We start from the raw sequence: 23,506 nt of genomic DNA on the forward strand, positions 1-23,506 counted from the left end.
TTAATACAGGCGTTAAGAAGCGTTAAATGAAAGTCTTATTAGTATGTTATAGGTCTTACGAAGCGTTACATGCGTTATTTTTTTGCAAGTTATAGGCGTTACGAAGCGTTACATGCGTTACTTTTTAGTAAGTTACAGGCGTTACTTTTTGGTAACTTATAGGCGTTACGAGGCATTACATGTGTTACTTTTTTATAAATTATAGGCGTTACGAAGCGTTACATGCGTTACTTTTTTGTATGTTATAGGCGTTACGAAGCGTTACATTTTAGTAAACTACAGGCTTTACGAAACGTTACATGCGTTACTTTTTTTAGTCATAGGCGTTACGAAGCGTTACATGCGTAACTTTTTAGTAAGTTACAGGCGTTACAAAGCGTTACATTTCAGTAAGTTACAGGCGTTACGAAGAGTTAAATGTGTTACTGTTTTTTTTGTTATATGCGTTACGAAGCGTTAGATGCGTTACATTTTAGTTAATTACAGGCGTTAAGAAGCGTTAAATGAACTACTAATCAGTATGTTATAGGTCTTACGAAGCGTTACATGCGTTATTTTTTTGCAAGTTACAGGCGTTACGAAGCGTTACATGCGTATGATTTTAAAACTTTACAGGCGTTACGAAGCGTCACATGCGTTACTTTTTTGTAAGTTATAGGCGTTACGAAGCGTTATATGCGTTACTTTTTAGTAAGTTATAGGCGTTACTTTTTGGTAACTTACTGGCGTTACGAGGCATAACATGCGTTACTTATATATAAATTAAAGCCGTTACGAAGCGTTACATGCGTTACTTTTTTGCATGTAATAGGCGTTACGAAGTGTTACATGTGTTACTTTTTAGTAAGTTATAGGCGTTACGAAGCGTTACATTTTAGTAAACTACAGGCTTTAAGAAACGTTACATGCGTTACTTATTTTTAGTCATAGGCGTTACGAAGCGTTACATGCGTAACTTTTTAGTAAGTTACAGGCGTTACAAAGCGTTACATTTCAGTAAGTTACAGGTGTTTCGAAACGTTACATGCGTTACTTTTTTGTATGTAAAAGGCGTTACGAAGCGTTACATGTGTTACCTTTTTGTAGGTTATAGGCGTTATGAAGGGTTACTCTTTTGTGGGTTGTAGGCGTTAAGATGCGTTACTTTTTGGTAACTTAAAGACGTTACGAAACGTTACATGTGTTACTTTTTAGTAGCGTTACATGCGTTATATTTTAGTAAACTACAGGCTTTACGAAACGTTACATGCGTTACTTTTTTGTTAGTCATAGGCGTTACGAAGCGTTACATGCGTTACGTGTTAGTAATTAAGTGTGGCATCCCAGTTCTAACATATTGAATAGTCACTTATTTTCAAAATCAACTGAAAATGTCAAATTGATATTAGAAATGATGCTACAACTACATGGAATGTAGTGATCAAAATTAGCACGATGACATATCTTATCGAAACGAATACTTGTATCTAATTTTGAAGGAAAATGAGCATAAATATTATTCAAGTGAATTTGTTGTTCTATTCTATCCATGAAGAAAACATTAGTTCTTTTCTTGATATGAGAGTATTCAGTAAATGGAAATGTTTTTGCCTTTCTCATATAGAAAGGCTATGCAATCACTGTGAAAATCGACTTTTTAACCGAGGCCCGGAGGGCCGAATGTTATATACCATTCGACTCAGCTCGACGAACTGAGCAAATGTCTGTGTGTGTGTGTCCGTGTGTGTGTGTGTGTGTGTGTGTGTGTGTGTGTGTGTGTGTGTGTGTATGTGTGTGTGTGTGTGTGTATGTAACAAAAATATGCACTCACTTTTCTCAGAGATGGCTGAACCGATTTTCACAAACAAAGATTCAAATAAAAGGCCTCATAGTCCCATAGCCTGCTATTGAATTTCATTCCGATCCGACTTCCGGTTCCGGAGATATAGGATGATATGTACCAAAAAAGTGAAAAAAATATGCACTCACTTTTTTCAGAGATGGCTGAACCGATTTTCACAAACTAAGATTCAAATAAAAGGTATTATAGTCCCATAGCTTGCTATTGAATTTCATTTGAATGTAACTTCCGGTTCCGGAGTTATATGGTAATATGTGAAAATTTGAGAAAAAGTTTACACTCAATTATCTCTGGAACAATTCAACCGATTTTCGCAAATTTAGATTCAAATGAAAGGTCTTATAATATCCTAAAAATTTGTGGAACATTTTATCTGGATCCGACTTCCGGTTCCGGAACTAAAGCGTGATAAGTGGAAAATTACCAATTTTATTAGTATTTTTCCACGAACGATGGTTAAAAACAGGTACAAATCCCATAAAACTGTCTGATAAATTCTTCTAGTTTGCAGAGCTTGTTAGTTTGTGGGCATAAAAACTTAATTTGGCACTACTGGTCCCCTCTTTTCCTGTTCCGAGAGCACCGAAAGTGGAGAAGAAAAACTCCTAAAACTAAATTCACTTCGATTTCTCTGCAATGCTTGAACCGATTTTCACAAATCTTGATTTGAATTGAAGTTTATACTGTCTTTAAACCTACTGTGAAATTTCATCTGGATCCGACTTCCGGTTCCGCAGTTACAGGGCGATGAGTGTCAAAGTTTTCAAATCGCCATATAGAGTGACAATATGTACAACACCGAAAGAAGAAGAAAACACAAAACGAACAATGCGTGCTTCAGTCGGTGTTGAACAGTCGTTCGCACCGCACGCGTATAGCTCTTGGCTCCTGGAATTTTTTTCTGGCTACCTAGAGTTTCATTGATTCAAGGCTTCAGTCTTTTTCAAGGCTACCTGAATCACTAACTAAGTGACTAAGTGATACAAAGAGTGATATTAGAGTGACTAAGAAATTAATCAGCCTTTTTAAGGCTAGCTAGGAGTCTAATCGAAGACTAATTTAGCCTAGTTAATTTAATTTAAAATTTCATTAATTTCAAAAATGCCTGCGTCCAACCGGAAAGGCAACAAGCCTAAGGCTAAAAATAATTCAATACGGAATAAATCACAATCCGTTATTCAACATTTTTCTAATAACATTCACGATCTTATAGAATCTGAATGTAAAAATAAAAGGCAACGGACGGATTTCCCTTCCGCTGATCCTATGCCGTCTAACAATATTTACGAGATTCTTCCTGAATCCGATTGTAGCGACATAGAAGAAAATTGGACGCTTGTCGTTCTGGGAAGAAACAACAATCTATGCCACCAGTGACGGCGATGATTTCCGACTTCAAAGCATTCCGTACTGAGCTTTATACTTTTCTCCCGGAAGTGAAAGTCTCATTTCAAATCGGACGAAGAGGAGACTGTCGAGTCTTGGTGGATGGATTGGAAGATTACGAACGTCTTATCCAATATTTGTCCGAGAAACTTCATAAATTTTATTCATATGATATAAAATCAGACAGACCCTTCAAGGCTGTCTTGAAAGGATTATCAAATGATCAAAGTATTGATGAAATTAAAAATGAACTAAAAGAATTGCTTGGTTTTGCCTCTTCCCAAGTAATACTTATGAAAAAAAGAGCGAATGGTACTTCTAAACCACGCTCTGGAATTTCCCATGAACTTTACCTAATACACTTCAATCGAAGTGATGTAAACAATTTGAAAACTTTAGAAAAAGTATGTTTCATTTCCCACATTAAAGTTCATTGGGAACATTATGAACGGCATAATCGTATTGCAAACTTAACGCAATGTCGTCGTTGCCAAGGCTTCGGTCATGGAACCAAAAATTGTCATATGGATATACGGTGTTTGAATTGTGGTAAATCGCATTCGAAAGACGTTTGTCCAATGAATGAAACCACTGATAAATTTTCATGTTCAAATTGCAATGGAAATCATAAATCCAATTATTTGAAATGTCCTGTCAGGGAAAAAATTTTAAACGCTCGTTCGCTTAGACAACAAGTCAAATCAACGACCTTAAATTTACAGAACGTACCTGAAAATTCTTCTAAGGCACCTGCCAATTCGTCTTCTAACGAAAACAATTTATTGACAGGTAGATCGACCTCGTCATCATCTTCTTCTAATGTCAGTTATGCTGGTATATTAGGTAGAAATCTATCTCCTATTTCTTCTAATGTAAATAATCAAAACACAGGACCGCCTTGCAGTTCTTCTTCTAACGAAAACAATTTATTAATAGGTAGATCGGCCGTATCATCTTCTTCTAATGGCAGTCTACCTACAAATATTCCTTCAATGCCATTCGCTTCTTTAAATGAAGTCGATTTAGGCGATATAACTGAAAATAAAATGATCTACCTACAAGATCAACTTTTTCAAATGATCATCCAAATGAATTCGACTTCATCACTTTTTGAAGCATTTCAAATCGGATGGAAATTTGCAAATAATATTATAATGAATTTAAAATTTAACAGTGATGTTAAATAATTATTTGAATATTTTAAATTGGAATGCTCGATCATTGAAATCGAGTGAAGATGAATTTTATAATTTTCTCAAAGTTCACAAAATTCATATTGCCATTGTGACAGAAACTTTTCTTAAACCAAATGTAAAATTGAAAAGTAATCCACATTATGTGGTTCATCGATTTGACAGGTTTACTGGAATTGGTGGTGGAGTTGCCATTTTTGTCCAACGGCAAATTAAACATCGAATTTTACCTTCTTTCAATACTAAAGTTATTGAAAGCTTGGGAATCGAAGTTGAAACCATTCATGGAATTTATTTCATCGCTGGAGCATATTTGCCATTCCAATGCACCGGCGAACAATTAAATTTCTTTAAAGGCGATTTGCAAAAACTTACAAGATATCGATCGAAATTTTTCGTAATAGGGGACTTAAATGCTAAGCATGTCCAGTGGAATTGTAGGCAAAATAACAGTAATGGTAAAATACTTCATAATCAACTCTCAGCTGGTTACTTTACAGTTCTTCATCCCAGTAATCCTACTTGTTTCTCTTCCGTGAAAAACCCGTCTACAATTGATCTGGTTCTAACAGATCAAAGTCACATTTGTAGTGAACCGATTACTCATGCTGATTTTGACTCAGATCATCTTCCTGTAACATTCAGACTTTCCAACGAAGCTATAATTAATCCAATTAGTTCTATTTTCAACTATCATAGAGCTAATTGGTTGGATTACAGATCTCACATTGAAAATCATGTGGATCATGAAACTATTTTAGAAAATTCTGCGGACATCGACACAGCAATTGATAATTTGAATCATTATATTATCGAAGCTAGAAATCTTTCAGTTCCCAAAGCTCAAACTAAATTAAATTCTCCTATCATCGATGACAATCTTCAACTGCTCATTCGGTTGAAGAATGTTCGTCGACGACAATATCAACGTTCTCGTGATCCTGCTATGAAAAACATAGTTAAGGATTTACAAAAAGAAATTAAACATAGATCTACTCTTTTGCGAAATGAAAATTTCGCTAAAGAAGTTGAACAAATTAAACCATATTCTAAACCTTTCTGGAAACTTTCTAAGGTTCTTAAGAAACCTCAGAAACCAATTCCTGCTCTCAAGGAAGGAAATCAAATACTTCTTACAAATGGTGAAAAAGCTCAAAAGCTAGCTCAGCAGTTCGAGAGTGTCCACAATTTTAATTTGAACGTTGTGAGTCCTATTGAAAATGAAGTCTCACTGAAATATGATCATATTTCAACTCAAGTGTTATCACACGATGACATTATTGAGACGAATTTTGATGAAATTAAATCAATTATTAGAAAACTTAAAAACATGAAGGCTCCTGGTAATGATGGAATTTTTAATATTCTTATTAAAAATCTTCCCGATGTTGCCTTGAGACTCCTGGTTAAAATTTTCAACAAGTGTTTTTCATTAGCTTACTTCCCAAAAAGATGGAAAAACGCTAAAGTAATTCCTATCCTAAAACCTGATAAAAACCCAGCAGAAACATCAAGCTATCGACCAATTAGCTTACTTTCTTCTATCAGTAAACTTTTTGAAAAAATTATCTTGTTAAGAATGATGACTCATATAAATGAGAATTCAATTTTTTTACCAGAGCAGTTTGGATTTCGTCATGAACATTCAACTACTCATCAACTTGTAAGAGTTACGAACATGATAAAATCAAATAAATCTTCTGGGTTATCCACTGGAGTTGCTCTTCTAGACATAGAAAAAGCATTCGACAGTGTTTGGCACAATGGTTTAATAGCAAAAATGTCTGATTTCCAGTTTCCTATTTATTTGATCAAAATGATTCAAAATTATTTAACTGATCGTACTCTTCAGGTTAGCTATCAGAATTGTAAATCTGAATTGCTACCCGTACGAGCCGGTGTTCCGCAGGGTTCGAGTGTAGCTCCAATCTTGTATAATATTTTCACTTCTGATCTTCCAAATCTACCCGTTGGTTGTCAGAAATCGCTATTCTGTGACGACACAAGTCTGTTAGCCACAGGTAGAAATCTAAGAGTGATCTGCAGTCGCCTACAAAGAAGTTTAAATATTTTCAGTGATTATCTGTCAAAATGGAAAATTAAACCAAATGCAGCAAAACCGCAATTAATTATCTTTCCTCATAAGCCAAGAGCTTCTTTTCTTAAACCAAACAATAATCACATTCTCAAATTGAATGGCTTGGAATTGACATGGTCTGATCAAGCTAAATACTTAGGTTTAACGTATGACAAAAAACTCACTTTCAAGGATCACATTGAAGGAATCCAGGCAAAGTGTAATAAATATATTAAATGTTTATATCCTCTTATAAACAGACATTCTAAGCTCTGTCTAAAAAACAAATTGTTAATTTATAAACAAATTTTCAGACCAGCCATGCTTTATGCGGTACCAATTTGGTCAAGCTGTTGTTCCACCAGGAAGAAAACGCTTCAAAGGATTCAGAATAAAATTCTGAAAATGATTCTGAAGCGTCCTCCCTGGTTTAGTACAAATGAGTTACACAGACTCACAAATATAGAACCATTAGATGTAATGTCACATAATATTATAGGCAAATTCCGACAAAAATCGATGCAATCTTCAATTGAATCGATTCGCTCTCTGTATTAGTTAGTAAGTTAGTATATAAGTTCCTTTTCCCCATTACACAATACAAGTAGGTTTAGAATTTTCCCTACACAAAAATCTCAGAATTGCGGAAGCAAATGATGTCTTCATGGTAATAACCAAATCATATATATATATATATATATATATATATATATATATATATATATATATATATATATATATATATATATATATATATATATATATATATATATATATATATATATATATATATATATATATATATATATATATATATATATATATATATATAACAGGGCTGAAAAGTCACCACTGGCTGAACACCCAATATAAATCTTAATAATTTAATTTTAACTCATATTCCAATAAATAGTTATTTAAAAAAAAAAAAAAAACAAGGCGTGCTTACGTACACGTTGTGTAGTGATGTCAATAATAATAATAACAATCCTACTACATGTTTCATGCTGCTGATTCATGCTGTTTAGCACGCAGTAGTAACAGAAACGCAGGTTCGTTTCGTTAGATTTAGTTTAATTGGTTTAAACGAAATAGAGCATGAGGTAGTAAGTATAAGTTTAACTACGTTCAAAACTGTTCCAATTTGTAGGTCATATTTGTTGGTAGCAAACGAACCAACTTCGTCTATTCCGTTCATCTGAATCCGGTTTCGGGAGAATTGGAAATTGTGATTAGAAACTGCAAAAAGGATCTCACTCACTTTTCTTGGAGATGGCCGAATAGATTTTCACAAACTTATAGGTTCAAAAGAAAAGTCTTACAGTTTCATACGGAATTCCTTAATTTGTTGTGGATACTACTTTCGGTTCCGGAACTACAGGTTAAACAGGATTTATAGAGTTTGTGAGATTAGATCCGAACAAATTATCCTATTCCTATTCAATAAACAGTTGTTTTTGCGAATTTCACGGTTATATTCATGATGTAATGAGTAATATGAGAAAGGCATCATTACACCACTAGGTGGATTGAAATAGGTTTTTCACATGATTCAACGGTTTCAATATGTCAGATGTTACCTACAGCCACATATTCAGAGGGCCAGCGACCCTGACTCCTTTCGATATCAGAAACAGAAACGAAAGAAAAGTTTGAGAAATATTATGGGGCTATTGATCCTGTAGATTACACCGTGAGATAGAGGTTTTTAAGAGTTACGTGATGGTCAAAACTCCACTGCCGATAAAGCACGCAGCGGCAGGTTCTACGAAGCAGAACAGAGTCAAAACCACATAAAATGGAGGATGAAACCGAGTTGAAATAAATGACAATAATAATAATAATAATACATAAAATTGTACTGGATGACCGGAAAGAGAAAGTTCGCGAGCATGCCTTAGTTAAGCAAGACTCTGCAGATCAGAAAGTTATCCTGCCGCTGGATCTCGCACATACTTATATAGGACTAGAAAAACGAACGCAAGCGCACTTCGATTACAAGTTTGTCGGAATCCATTATTTTACGCCAGATGACAAAATGATTAGCCGACAACAGACAGAAGTCAGCACGAGTGTTTCGAAGGGCGTCTCAATTTATCTCTGAGAAATTTATGTGAGTTTCTTTTTGGAGTTTAAAGTAGGAATGAAAATGATCTCAGAATATGTGGAATCATCACAAGTCTTGTGGATTGTTGTGCTATATGAAATATTTAGAAAGTAAACGACTGACACTAAACGTAAAGAAATGCGATACAATAAGCTTCTCTGGGGCAGTCACAAATTTTATTTTAATACTATGTGTCTGTTGAAAACGCCGGTAAAAGGCACACCAGGAATTAGGTACATAAGAACAATCTTCAGTAACATTATTATTTTATCTGAGAGCCCCTCCCGAAACGAAATCCTGGGTACGAGCCTGTACGAAAACCATTAGTTAGAGTGAGATAGGCTCGATAGATTGACTTCAAGCGTAAGATAAAATTAGGAGCATTTATTTTGATCTATTTTTAATTCTGATGTATTACTTCTCAGAGCCGAAGCAAAGATCTTGTATTCGATTTTAGCACAATTCGTTAATTGGAAGTCGATGAGACTAATGAGATGACTATTTGTGCAATACCCCTACGGATTTACAAGGCAAAAAAATAACTAAGAAAAGTTAAGTGTGTTTTGTTTTTCGAAAACAAAAACGATCTAGTTTCAGAACAATTGTTTAAAGTCGCGAATTTCACCTTAAAAGATCAAACACTTTCCGATTTTGCCCACCTTTCCATTTTTTATTTTTAGAATTGATTAAATCCTGTTAAAATTTGCCAACAAGGAACGTAATAAAAATAATCTCACCGCCACCCATTTATTACTACTAAAAAGACTTTGACGGTCCAACAAAATCCTAAAATCTGGGCTCCGCATGACTTTAATTCAGTTTTGTAAACTACATCTATTTCATCGAGCACAAAAATTACGACCATTCATAAAACGAACAAAAATGTTCACTCCGGAACCGACTAATTGCAATTGAATATTCATTTCAACTGGCACTGGAACATTACTGCGATAAAAATCCAACCGTCTGTCGGTTGGATTTTACCTCTGATCGGGTATAATCGGGTGGATTTTTTTTTCTCCCACATCGGAAACCACCACCCCCCACCGTTATCGCGTAGCAATTCACGTCTCAAATCAAATGGAAATATTTATTTTCGCTTTATCGCTTCCATTCTCCGTACGTGTATTGCTCCCCGGAGGAATTCGACGCGTCAACCGTGCCTTGCCGAGTCCGAATTCAACCAGCGTGACGCATTGCTCACAGGAGTATTCCACGCTTCATTAGATCCGCAATTGTGGGCTAGAAACGCTTCCGGAAATTTGAACCCTCCAAGTGTTGGTCATGCCAAGGGCCAACGAAACGAGCGTTCGATGATTTCTGCTGACCATCGAAAACCGGTGCGGGATTAATTCGAACGAAATGAAGAAGTCAGTAGCATTGACAGTTAAGCTTGCTTGGTTTTTACAGTCGGAAAATTTAGTAGTGAGCTCGCCCCAAGGAATAGTTACTAGTTGACAGTCATCTTTTTTTTTTGCTAAGCTCGTCAAAAGATGATAAAAAATGTAAGGACTTTATTCATATTCTTCATAGTAATTAATTTTTCCTGCGGGATGATATCGTTTCGCATTCAATCCATCAACATCTGTTCAATACTGGCCGTTGCATCGGACTCTACCGTGTCCCCATTGGAACTGTTATTCAGCAACTCACGCAATTCGCTGTCGATATCCACTACTTGTGAGGGATTTAGATTGACATGATGGTGGATTTGCTGTTGCGATTGTTGTCGTTGTTGCTGTTGCTGTTGTTGAGGAATAGATTCCGGTTCCAAATCCATGTCCATTGGAGTGGTATCGATGATGTCGGCTGCGTGAAAAAAGTTTAAATACGCTAGATTCGAACAATGAATGGATTTGAATTTAACTTACCGTTTGAAGAAATTGTACCGCTGAGTGTGTGCTGACCAACTCCCGCATTAGGCTGAGGATTGATGACGCCAACCGGAGGATTGGGGTACATTTCCAGACCAACTGAAATTATGGAAAAAATAGAAATGCAATTTTTAAGTAGAGTCTGACAAGATGGTCTAGACAAATGTGTTTTTTTTTTTCGAATGCTATCATGCGTCTCCGGGTTCGTCTTTGGTCTATCAATTTTAAGTCTTAGTAACACTGAAATTTTCATCAATTTTACTATATGATCACTAAGAATTTGAATGCAAATTTGCGGTCCAGATTTCTGCGTCAAATTTGAAAAAAGGCTTCTGGAGATGAAATTTATAATCTCTCTCTCTCTCTCTCTCTCTCTCTCTCTCTCTCTCTCTCTCTCTCTCTCTCTCTCTCTCTCTCTCTCTCTCTCTCTCTCTCTCTCTCTCTCTCTCTCTCTCTCTCTCTCTCTCTCTCTCTCTCTCTCTCTCTCTCTCTCTCTCTCTCTCTCTCTCTCTCTCTCTCTCTCTCTCTCTCTCTCTCTCCTCTCTCTCTCCAAAAGGCATAAAACCTCCTCATCTTTTATACCAACAGATTTACAATATCCCAATGGTTTAGTTTAGGGCTTAGATTAAACTAAATTACATTACAAATTAGCAGCGGGAATTCTAAGAAACAGGTGTAAACGAAGACTGCGGCGATGTATGTGGAAATTGACCAAACGTGAAAGCACATGAGCTTAATTAACTGGATCTTTCGCATTCATGTTTTAGGCTATTATTAAAACTTTTATTTCAGTTTTTTTTTTTAAATTTATCAGGTGTACAACTTTGCTTCCGCCGTTTTCTCCAAAATTAAAAGCTTTATTGCGAAAAAGTGCTTACAGATGTATTATTCAAAGTATTGTCCGTCGCTAGCGACAACTTTCTCCCATCTTTCCGGTAATTTTCGGATCCCGGCTCGAAAAAAGGAGTCCTCTTCTGACGCTATCCATGCAGCAATCCATTTTTCCAACTCTTCGAAAGATTAAAAATGTTGATCTGCCAGGCCGTGTGCCATCGAACGGAAGAGGTGGAAGTCAGAAGGGGCGACATCTGGAGAATACGGCGTGTGGGGCAAAACTTCCATTTCAGCGTTTCCAGATACTTTTTGACCACGTGAGGCCAAGCATTGTCGTGTTGGAGGATGGCTTTATAATGTCGCTCTTGATATTGTGGCCGCTTTTCTTTTAGCGTACGACTAAGGAGCATCAGTTGCGTTCGGTAGCGATTTTCTATGATGGTTTAACCCGGTTTTAAGAGCTCGTAGTAAATCAATTTTCGGTTTTGCCTTCCCAATGATTTTCTGCGTTTAGGATTATCGTATCGAACCCACTTTTCATCACCGGTTACGATTCGATGTAAAAACCCCTTACGATTTTGTCTTTGAAGCAGTTGCTCACATACAAACAGACGGCGCTCGATGTCCCTCGGTTTCAACTCGTACGGCACCCAGTTTCCTTCTTTCTGAATCATGCCCAGGGCCTTGAGACGTTTTGAAATGGCTTGCTGACTCACTTCCAACGATTCGGCAAGCTCTTCTTGGGTTTGGCACGAATCTCTAATCAAGCAATGCTTCTAGTTGTTCATCTTTGAAGGTTTTTTTCTCTTCCACCACCATGTTTGTCTTCCGCATCGAAATCATCATTTTTAAAACGTTGAAACCACTCCCGACACGTTCTTTTACTCAGAGCAGCATCCGTGTGAGTTTCTGAGAGCATTCGATGCGCTTCAGCTGCATTTTTTCGAATTGTAACAGAAAAGTAAAACTTCCCGCAAATGGCGAAAATTGGGCACATAAACAGACATTTTCGAGCGTGAATAATACGAAAAAACAAGAACAACTGTCACTGAAACAGCGATGACAATTCGTTAGGCACTGTACACACTCACTTCAAAGGCATTATCATCTATGTATTTTGACCAGCCTCAGCCGGTACAGCCACCTATCGGAAAACGGAGGAAGCAAAGTTGTACATCTGATACGAAAAATATAACAGTGAAAATTAAATGGCTTACAATTTTGTGATTTTTCAATAAGTTAAACAAATTTCAGCAGACATTTCAACATCTTCTTGTTCGGAAAACTTTTCCATTTCGGTAAGAAGAATTTTAAAGTAGGTCACATCAGGATGAATTAATTTACTATTTTTAATTTCAGTTTCAATTATTTATCGCCTCCTCCCTGCCCTTTTGCTCAGAGAGGGGAATGGGCGCGTTGTATCAATTTGGTCGTGATACAGTTCGATTGGGAGTCTAGGTTTACCTGATGCTCAAAAGAGCCTGAGTTTATGGTAAACACAGACAATGAACAATCGAAGATAATAAAATGGAAACATGTACTAAAAGTAATAGTTAAACAATTAAGGAGTAAAAGTATAATTTCGTAGTCCAATATCACTAAACGTAAGCTTCATGTTCACATTTTCTTATCCGTTGAACCATTCTAAGTGGCAAAACACACATAATTTAAATAAAGTCCACTAACCCTTGACCTTTCCATTACACTTACTTTCATAACACATCAACGATGAGGGGAACAAACGAAATGAAGCAGAAGCGCTTTAAAAAACAAGTGCACAGGAAAAAGAGAGGAAGAACATAATTATTCAGCACAATCAAAAACATTTTAGTAACTATACCTTAGGAATAGTAGGACCTAAACAACCATCTATATGATGGATTCAACAGTGCTGATAAGTTATACCAAAATCACAAAAAGGTAAAAACAACATAACATATCTATCTTTACATATTGACATAATCTTAAAATTATATTATATATAAAAAGTACGTTCTAATGACCAAAATGGATTTCATAAAATTGCTAGAAATAAGAGCATTTTTCGACGGTGCATTACACAGCGATCATAAAATGATAGAGTGCACTATAAAAGTAAAAATCACATCATCTCATAAACAAATCCGCAATTCAAGGCAACATAAAAATAGAGTAAAGAAATCCACAATTAATCTAGAATCATTGAAAGATGAGGAGAAAAGAAGAAACTATCAAATGGAAGTAGACAAAAGAATGGCAAATAAACAACTGCGGAATGGAGCGAAGCATAGAAGAAAAATGGAAAAGGATACAATCGGAAGTTATAGGAGCGGCTGAAAACACATTGCAAGAGAAGGAATTTCTCTTGAGTTTTATTAACATACAGAAATGGGAAGAAAAACATAAGTCAAATTGTAACACGGAATCGGAACGAATGAGAAGATTAGAGGATAATGATAATAAGAGTGCGGGAGAAGAACCAACGATGGAAGAAATAGCCACAATATTCTCAAATATGGATCCCCACAATTGCTACAAGAAATGACTGAATGTATCAGAGAAATTTTTCGATCAAACGTCATTCCAACATCTTGGTCCAACACTCTCCAAGTACCAATACCAAAAATCCCTAATCCAAAGAAGGTGGACGATTACAGATGCATAACACTATGCTCTTCAGCTTACAAAGTGTACGCAAAAATTCTGTTAAATTGCCTGAGGGAGCAAATTGATCCTATACCAAGCTATCAAATGGCAAATCCAATCAAAAAGAAGTGCAACGGATCAAATATTTGTCCTCAGAAGAATTCTAGATGAAAGATGGAGAAAAGGCAAAGCAAAGTCCTGGCATTACATTCCTTTTGTGGAATTTGGGCTTTCTGTTTCAACAGACTTCGCAGCCGATTCTTAGTGTACAGAATCATTGCATGGCTAGTACTATGGATCCTACTGACACTGAGAATCCTTCCAGGTCGGGGCTCGAACATACGACAACTGGCTTGTAAGACCAGCGTTCTATGCATTGAACCGCCAACCCGGGAGTGGAGAAACGACAGGACTTACGACAGGCCTTTGATCGAATCGATACTTCAAAACCAGCGGAAATCCTTCACGACTTGGGAACTTCGAAAGCCCTAATTAATAGAATAATAAAAGCATGCTTATTTGAAAACACATCTATAGAATGGTTCGGACAACGAACTGCAACGAAAAATAAAACAAGAGGCATTAAACAGGGATGTCCGTCCAGAACTATTTATCTTAATGCTTCATCATGTGTTACTCACTTTACAAGAACTTTGGCCAGAGTTGAAACTAGAACAAGGATGGTCCATAGCATTACCATGTGTCCTTGGGTATGCAGACGACCTTTTATTCCTTTGTAAAAACGAAGAAGAAGTAGAACATCTATTAGACTTACTAACACCACTTCTAAATTCAATTGGATTAGAAATCAACCCCAACAAAACCAAAATTTTGATTAGAAACCCATACGATACTAACAATGTCGATCCGGACATCTTCAGAAAATTTGGAAAACATACACTTCCAGTAGTAACAACTCTCAAATATCTTGGTATATTTATTACCACCAGCTTATCTAGAGGAACAACAACATCGGGAAGAATTAGTAAAGCTTACAAAGCGTTCTACGAATAATGCTCTTTCCTGAAACAGCATAAATTACCTTGGGATACCATAAAAAAAACTCTACCATGCTCTGATTACCCCAGTAGTGACATATGGGATGGAAGTCTTTACCATTCTAAAACGAAATCGTTACGCAGAACGGAAAACGAAATGCTTTTAACCCTCAAAGAACTAAGTAAAAACAAAAACACAAAAGAGCATATAAATTCAAGGGAAGAAACCGAACAAAATAAAGCCAGTAACACTCCGCAAAACAAACACGGTAATAGTAATAAAGTAACAGAAAGACAAAAAAAAATAACAGCGGATCAGGATCACAAATACCTCCTGGAATTGGACCCCAGAGTGAAAGAAATAATTTGAACTTTGAACGTCACTTGATGAATCCACATATAGCTCCCAATTCTCAATTACCTTGGACATATTATAAGAAGTAACGGAAACGGAATTCTAAAGAAAGCTCTGGAATACAAAATACCAATTCCAAAGAAGAGAGGTCGACCGGCTTACTCGATAAGAAATAACATATTCTTATTCGATGACATATATAGGAGTGGAATTCCTCTACAAAATTGGCATGAAACAGCACTAAATAAGTAAAAAAAATGAAGCAATTAACAAAATCATTGTTTGAAAAAATGGTCGAGTCAGAATACGAAATCAGTGATAGCTCGGACGAATCACTACTACCATCAGACTTCGCCGGCTTCAGTGACAATGAGGACTTGTTCCCTAGGGATTCAGGATAACCTACGCGCAAAAAATATCATTCATTATGCACTACGACCATTATTATTATTTTATGATTTATTTTTGCCTTGTACTAATAGGAAACCGTGTAAAAAATACATAAAAGGACAGTGACCGTACCCAGTAAGTATAATTACAATTAACATATTTGGTAAATATTTCAGCAACACATGGGGAAAGAATCGATGCACAATTCCGGGCTAACGCCAGTGTTCAGTTGGGCAACATAGACTATATATTGTATATCCTGAACCCATAAATGGGCCGGATCAGAATTTGCGCTATTCAGCTGCCCGACCGGTAAACCCAAAAAAAAAATTCAATTATTTATCGCCTCCTGTTTAGCTTTTGTTTTCTGAGACAGCGCCTTCTCCTGTTGCCGGATTTTACTCTGAATGTATTTCTCTTCTTTCTCATCTTATATTCTTTTATTTGGAAAAGCCCACTGGAGTTAGTTTCTGTCAAACTTGCTCTCCAGTAGACATGAAACCTTCTCATCTTTTGCATGAACGAATTACAATGATCCGAATTATACACTTCCTTAAATCTAGTGCTTCTGTAGTAACTAAATCTAATGAGACAATAACATGAGAAACGACATTTGTTAAATATGCGGCACATGCTAGTAATGGACGCGTTATTTCCATAATTAGTTTTAGCATACGGAATCCGAAGAAAAAACAATATCGAAGACGTCGAATGTCTAATTGTAATAATTGCAATAGCTTGAAGCAATCGATTCACGACTGAAGTAGGTCTGCCATAAAACTAGCCTTATAAACATCGCGAAGGACAGATAATAAATCGAGACCAATCAGTTTGCAGCGGTCATGGTATCTCGGTAGGTTTAAAAGATATCTCCATGGAAGACATCGGTGAGCGAATATTCGAGAGTTGAGCGAACTACAAAGCTTACAAGCATAAGAGAATTTTTAGCAACGCGAAAACTAAATTCTAATAGCTTGGAGGCTTTGGAGATAGTAAACTACAAAGGAACACCCAAGTCCTTAACAGACGATGTACGTTCGAGAACAGTTTGTGCAATATTATAGTCGAACTTGAATACAGACTTTTTGCGACTAAAAGAGGTGACGAAGCATTGAGAGGCATTTAAAACCATTTTGTTGATGTTACACCAATTAATTGAATTATATAATTTTTTTTTGTAGAAACTCTGAGTCAGCTGCAACTTTGATTATATGAAATATTTTCAAGTCATCGGCCAACGATGGTTTCATTTCACTTGATCGAAAAATTTGGATCGTTGAGATACAATAAAAATATAAACGGTCCAAGGTGATCTCCTCGAGGAACTCCAGAGGTAACAGCAAATGGTGAGGTTGTAACAGTCTCTTTTTTTCAGTATCACCAGTTAGATATGATCGAAGCAAATTAAAAAAAATATCCGTTAAATCTCAGTCTACTTAATTTGAAGATCGTTATGTGATGATTGATTTTGTCGAACGCAACAGAGAAAGCTATTGACAATGTTGGATAGTGAAACCAACAAACTATTAGAACAATTTCAAATCACCACAGATGGAAATCCTTTCGGGTCCATCACTAGATAAACGTTTGAACTTTTTCTTCTTCGTTTCTTTTCTTGCCCAACTCGAGTTTGGAGAGCATAAAATCGAAATTCTAGCTATTTGCTAGAGCCTGGTTTTATCAAATTGAACTACCGGTGTTCGAATGGGCAAGGTAGCCTAGTTCGTGCGATATGGAATACCATGAAACCCTCCACCCAAGTAAGCCAAGCAGAGACAGAAAACGATAGTATTTACATACCACTGGTCAATCCCATCGCCTTCCGGAGCCCGTGTGGTGCAGCGATTGCCTGCGGCGGCAGCTGTTTTGCAATTTGTGTCAAATTATTCGTAATCTGTGCCGCTAGGTTGATTTCGCTTTCACCAGCTCGCTGCACGTAGGACAAATGGGCGGGTAGCGGCGCCGACAGTCGATTCGTCTGAATTTGGTGCAACTTTTGAATCAGATCGGAATTCTCACTCAACGCTTGTTGCAACGTATTGGTCATGCTGGCACAATTCAGCTGTTGCTCCAAATCATCCAGAAACTGAACGTCCACTCCCAAACTGGACAACGTTCGAAGCTGGTCGAAGTCAATTTTCGTGTCGGCAAGCTTTTGTCGTTCGACTTCGAGTTCCGCCGGTTCCGGGAAAGTATGCTTAACCGCTTCCTTTTCCTGCCGTTGCATGTCCGACTCATACAAGGTGGCAAACGATTTCCGGTGATCGCCATTCGTCAAGATGTCCAGTAAACTATGCGCTATTCCACCGGCGTACGGACTGTCCTTGGTGTACTTCATAATGCTTTCAGCATAGTCCGCCCCGGTTTCATCTCCGTACGTGTTCAGAACCATATCCGACTCCTCTTTGGAAAGATTTGAAAAGCGTGAGTCGAATACCGGTGCAAATGAACTAAACGACCCATAGCTGAGTGGTTTCACTGTTTTGGCGAAGTTCCGTCGATCTTCGCGGAATCCTTGCAGCAGAGCGGTTCCGTACTGCAGCTTACCGGTAAACGCCTCCAGTGAAACAACTTTCTCCGGAGCATTATTTTCACTGTCGATCAGAATATTCATGGTCGTCGTGCCGTCCTTCAACTGTCGCAGGAATCCTATTCTGTTGGCAGATTTTTTCTTCATCAGTTTCGTACGGGCACTGAGAGCCGCACTTTGAACCTGCTGCAGTACCTCTTCGGCCGTCAGATCATCCACGAACGGTTCAAATTTACTGGATGGATTGTTTTCCAGACGGATTTGTTTCCGCTTCTCATCCTCCTCGATCTGAGCATTTATTTGAGCGTTGATACCTTCATCGACGGCAGCCGCCATGGCTTCATCAGCCGAATCGAGTGTGTGGTGTTCGTTATCTTGATTATCCGTCGATGCCGGCAGCTCGAAACCAAGCTCCTTTGGGGTCAGTTCTCGCATATATGTCATTAGCGGACGAAGGGATCTCATCAAATTCTCCGGTTGCAAAAGACGGGCTCCTACATGAAGCAGTTTCTTTGCCGCTTTGTGGTAAACAGTTTCCGAATGGTTGTATCTAAAAAAAAACCAAAAGGGAAAAACATTGAACAACAGCAACAAAAGCAAAGACTAAACAACCTACCGGATGGCATTCTCACACATCAACTTGAAATCTTCACTGAACTCCGACAGCGAAGTGTACTCGTTGTCGTCGATTTTCTGTCGAATTGTGCTAAAATCCATCGGTCTGTTAATAATGCTCGAATAACCGGGAGCAATGTCATCCGTCACGGGCCAGGCAAAGAACTGATGCGGATCACGTTTCTCCAAAGCTTTCAGCAAGTGGTCCAAAAGCCGTGCCAACGGGGAACGGCTTTGCTTAAGCTTCAGCACGCATGTCCGCTGCTCCCGTCCGCTACAATCCGAACCGGGCGTCTTCGGTGCCTGATTCGAGCCCATATCGAGAAAGTCCATTTTACTGCCGGGGCGCGACGTTGAATGCACTGAACCCGGACTTTGCATCGGTTCCTCAGTCGTCACAGAGCTGAGAGTATTAATTTCTTCCCTCATCATAGTCGCCGGAGTGGCGGGGGTCGCTGGAGTGGCCGGAGTAGCCGGTTGTACAATCATTATCGGTTCCGGTTCCGGACTCTTGATTGGGATCATCGGTTTGGTTACTGGGAGCGATGCCAAACTTCCCGTACTACCTGCGTTGACCGCGGCACTAAAGAAAGCATTCGGATCCGGTGCTGCCTGGGAACTTTCATCCCCAACGCTGTTAAAGTCCTCCTGGCTGGAATCATCCCGATGGCGACGCTTTTCCTTGTGGTGTTTGTGCTTCTTCTCTCGGTCCTTCTTCTTTTTCTTCTTCTTGGATTTCTTATGACGCTCGCCGGAGTATTCACCGGGAAATGCCGCCGCACCCAGATCCTGCTGAATACCGTAAGCCGGAGAGTCGTTGCCATGCTCCGGTGTGGAACTGTTTCCACTAACTTTCAGAATCAATTTCAAGCTTGGTGGACGGTCCAGCAGTAAATTGGCTTTTTCTGTAAGCACCACAATCGGTAACAGAAAAGTACACTTGATTACACAAAATTCACCTACCTTCTCGCTCCTTTCGCTCGGATTTATGTTTCTTATGCTTTTTAGATCCCATTGTAAAACTGTCACACGATTTAAATGCAGGAATTACTCTGTTTTATTGGGAAAAAAGCCGAATCCTACGAGCAGACGGATTTCCAAGCGTCAACAAAACTGACAGTTAACCGAAAGTAAACATCTGCTGAAAGAACGAGAACAGACAAACGTCCGCCGCAACGTTGCCAACTATATCGATTGAGCGGTATTTATACCGATTTTTGTATTACTGTACCAGCATTACAGATACTCTCTGAAATACCGATAATTCAATTTTCATACAGATTTTCAATTCTTGCACTTTTTTTCAGTTTTGCTCTCGAAACCAGTCCACCAGTGGAATTCTCGAGATAGATGTTGTACAGAGTGATTCATCCGACAAATACAGATTTTTCCAAAAATAGTTGGCAGCTCTGGTCTGCCGGTTTATCACATTCAAGGGGTGAGCGAATTTAATTGACGGTTTTGATTGGAAACGACCCTTAACTCCTTAACGCCGAAGGGAAATAAGTTTCCCTTCTATAAAAATCGTTATAGATTCTTCAAGTACACTGAGAAAAGAACCATAGTAACCGCAGCCTGTTTATCATTGTCATTTCAACTATACGCTAAAATAGTAGCAAAGAGCATGATATATGACTATTCACCATCTGTATTGTATAAATTACTAGACAACAAAGACTACGACTTGACTAAACTATTTGTATTTATGACTTTTCTGGCATGGCCATACTGACAATGGTAGTCATCTCAAATATAAGAACATATAGTTAAACTCACAATTTCTAGTAAGGTGAAATTGCTCTTGAGCCTTGATATATGAGAAGCGAAATAGTTATTGCTACCATGTGAATATGTTCACAGTATAATAATGTTACCATAAATGAAGTTGAAGTTTGAAAACACTATTCATGTAGTCCATATCAACAGAATTTATGTAGTAATCACATTCTCGTGTATTTTTTGTTTTTTAACCGACTATGTATTTTTTTTTGTGCTGACTATACAAATTGTCAATAAACGAATGTTCTATGTTATTGTCACATATAGTTACAATATAACAGAAAATTTCGTACGTGGGCAACACATCAGTGATTGAAATGAAAAAAATATTTTATATGATGACTTTGTGTAATTTGGTAGGTCTTGCAGGTGAGTAAAGTTTGTAGCCTTAATAGTTTCTGTCATTGAAACTCAATTTTGCAACCATTTTTCCGGCAACGGCTACGTTTTCCAGTGAAATCAACGTCTCGTGTACGATTTATCATTCATTATCGGTCGCTGTAGAAACAACATCCAACATATCGCAGGTGGGTAACGAGGTTTACATATGGACTTGGCTATTAATTTCTTTCATGCTGCTCATTCCTGCTTCAGGATAAATCCACCGGACATCAGAGCCTTTGATCAACTGCTGCTACCAAACAATGCTCCTCTGTGTCTACGTTGCTATTCAACATTTCAATAGGCATGTCATCATTTAATATGATGTGAAAATACAATAAAATTCCATGAAACTATTTTGTTGTTCTTGTTCTAGAATTCAAATTCATAAAACTTTTTAACATTAGCTCATGTTTTGCTGATCTTCAGCATTGTTGAATCAACCACTGCCTTTAGTTTCGAAATAACTAGAAGTGAAATGTTAAAAATACCATGGCTCTGGTTATAGCGAAAACTACAATGTAAATAAAGATTCGGTCATGGTTAGCCTAACCATCTCAATCGTATTAGTTATTCATACAATATACTGTTCAATATTACTATTCTAGAGCCGATACCATTTATAGTAAACATGAACTTGACTATTGTTGAAATCATCTGATTTAATAGTCGGCTGAAAACCACTATACTCGCATGGTCAGGTTGGCCCTCTATATAGTAACTATTACCATAATATTTTTCTGAGTGTACTATTAAATCAATGTTTTTTTTTACTGAATGTTAAAGAAAACTTACTTCCAAGGCGACAAATGTGTTTCTGAAAGAATAAGTAAAAATAACTATCAATCTTTATTGCACTAAAAAAGTTTGTGCGAAATGAAGCATAGGAAATAGAACACATAAAGAATGTGTTATGTGCAACGTCCACAAGTACATGAAATCTTTTCTTTTATTTATTTCTAAGAATCATAGGGAAAAATATTTCCCAATTAATTATAGCAACTCTGCCTTGTTTTTCTGGTCATATTTTCTCAATTTACACCCCCAAAAGCTAAAATATTGTTTTGTACTCACATATTTCGTCCTGAACATCTTATGGTCGTGAAAGGGTTAAACGAAGGGTTATTTTCGAAAATATTTTTAGAAATTATTGTTCAATTAAATGTTTTGCATAATACAAAGCATCATTCGATCAACATTTTGTATTTTTTTTTCGTGGAAAAATATTGAGAAATAAGTCGATAAAGAAGTATGTTCTATGATGCGTTCTAGAAATCATGGACACTTGAATTTTATTGCTGAATCTCGAGAAAAAAATGCCGAGATTTGCACAGCCGAGTGGTCGGTAATCGTCTCGGCAAAATGTATAATTACTGACAATCTCGGCAATCCTAAATTCATGACCTGTCAATTATTACCGAACTTGTCAGCAGAAATTTTACTGTTAGTCCGGTAAAAGCGATCAGGCTTGAATCATGAATTGCATAGTCATCAGCAATCGAACGTGGAATAGATTTTTCTTTATTATTGTATGTAAAATAATTCACAAAAGCGAAGATTAAAGAAATATAGTGTTTTATTATGTTCATTTGAATCTAGCATACAAAAAAGAAAACATCACGCCTAAAGTCATTTTTTTCTAGTGCTCCTCAACGCACCTACCTGGAAATAAGTAGATATTAATAATTATTTTTGCGAAGCAGATCGTTTTCTTATTTCACTTATCTAGTCACGAAATATTTGTTGTTTACTGACAAGTTCAGCATAACATTATGCCAGACTTCGGCAAAAATACGCGCTTTACTAAGATATCAGCATATTACTTTAACGAGTTTCGAAAAAGAGCATGTGGATTACTGAACAATCAGCACAATGTCGTGTTGTCGAGTGTTTTAAGTGTGTGATTTGCGACGTTCGCTGTATCTTAGAAGTCAAAAAATCCAATTAACATACCTGTAGTAAATGTTTTTCTAGACCCCTACATTTTTATTTGATATTTTTTTTTTAATTTTTTGAACTTTTTGTGGTTTACAGTCAATTTTCTACGACAAAATCGGCCTTTTGTTGCCACAAAACCTCCCCAAAGTAACGAAAAACGATAAGGAAAACGTTGGGGTCTGGTACGTTACGTGTAGAAAAAATGTGCAAAATTTAATAATATCTTCGAAGTTGATTAATGATCCAATTGCAGCTTTCACACGTCTATGATTGTTGGAATCTCTTCCGCCAGTGCTTTTGTCGGTTACGCCACTTATACCATTATATCTCTGAAAATAAAAATGGATAGCAATTTAATGAAGCATTTGTCAAGATTTACTTTTTCTGTTGATCTCCCTATTAATTTCTAGGTTTATTTTTACAAACTCTTCTTCACATTTTATACTAACTTGCAACATATTGACCCCTAAATCAGGGCTATTGTTGAACAACTGAAGAAACGTGTCCTTAACATGAATTTGACAGGTCTGTCTGTTCGTTTTCCCTTCTTCACAACAACCCTCAACCTCGTTTCTTCCAAATTC

General features: G+C 37.2%; 1 protein-coding gene across 1 annotated transcript; it reads right to left on the reverse strand.

Annotated features, from left to right (window-relative positions):
* Positions 1-10,102: 10,102 nt before the first annotated feature.
* LOC131431888 (bromodomain-containing protein 7) lies at positions 10,103-19,936 on the reverse strand. Its single transcript, XM_058597835.1, has 5 exons — positions 19,788-19,936; positions 18,826-19,729; positions 17,480-18,759; positions 10,475-10,576; positions 10,103-10,412 (listed from the first exon to the last, which is right to left on the reverse strand). Exons 1-5 carry the CDS (start codon positions 19,837-19,839, stop codon positions 10,174-10,176), a joined length of 2,577 nt encoding a protein of 858 aa, XP_058453818.1. The 5' UTR covers positions 19,840-19,936; the 3' UTR covers positions 10,103-10,173.
* Positions 19,937-23,506: the final 3,570 nt, after the last annotated feature.

This window comes from Malaya genurostris, chromosome 2, assembly GCF_030247185.1.
Source record: "Malaya genurostris strain Urasoe2022 chromosome 2, Malgen_1.1, whole genome shotgun sequence".
Classification (NCBI taxonomy): domain Eukaryota; kingdom Metazoa; phylum Arthropoda; class Insecta; order Diptera; family Culicidae; genus Malaya; species Malaya genurostris.

Bases quoted from the DNA above. Each gene is read 5' to 3' on its own strand.
- LOC131431888 (XM_058597835.1), bottom strand. From the start codon at position 19,839: ATGGGATCTAAAAAGCATAAGAAACATAAATCCGAGCGAAAGGAGCGA. The intron at 19,730-19,787 runs GTAGGTGAATTT...TGGTGCTTACAG, and splicing joins CGAGCGAAAGGAGCGAGAAG to AAAAAGCCAATTTACTGCTG. The intron at 10,577-17,479 runs GTATGTAAATAC...CCATAATTTCAG, and splicing joins GGCGATGGGATTGACCAGTG to TTGGTCTGGAAATGTACCCC.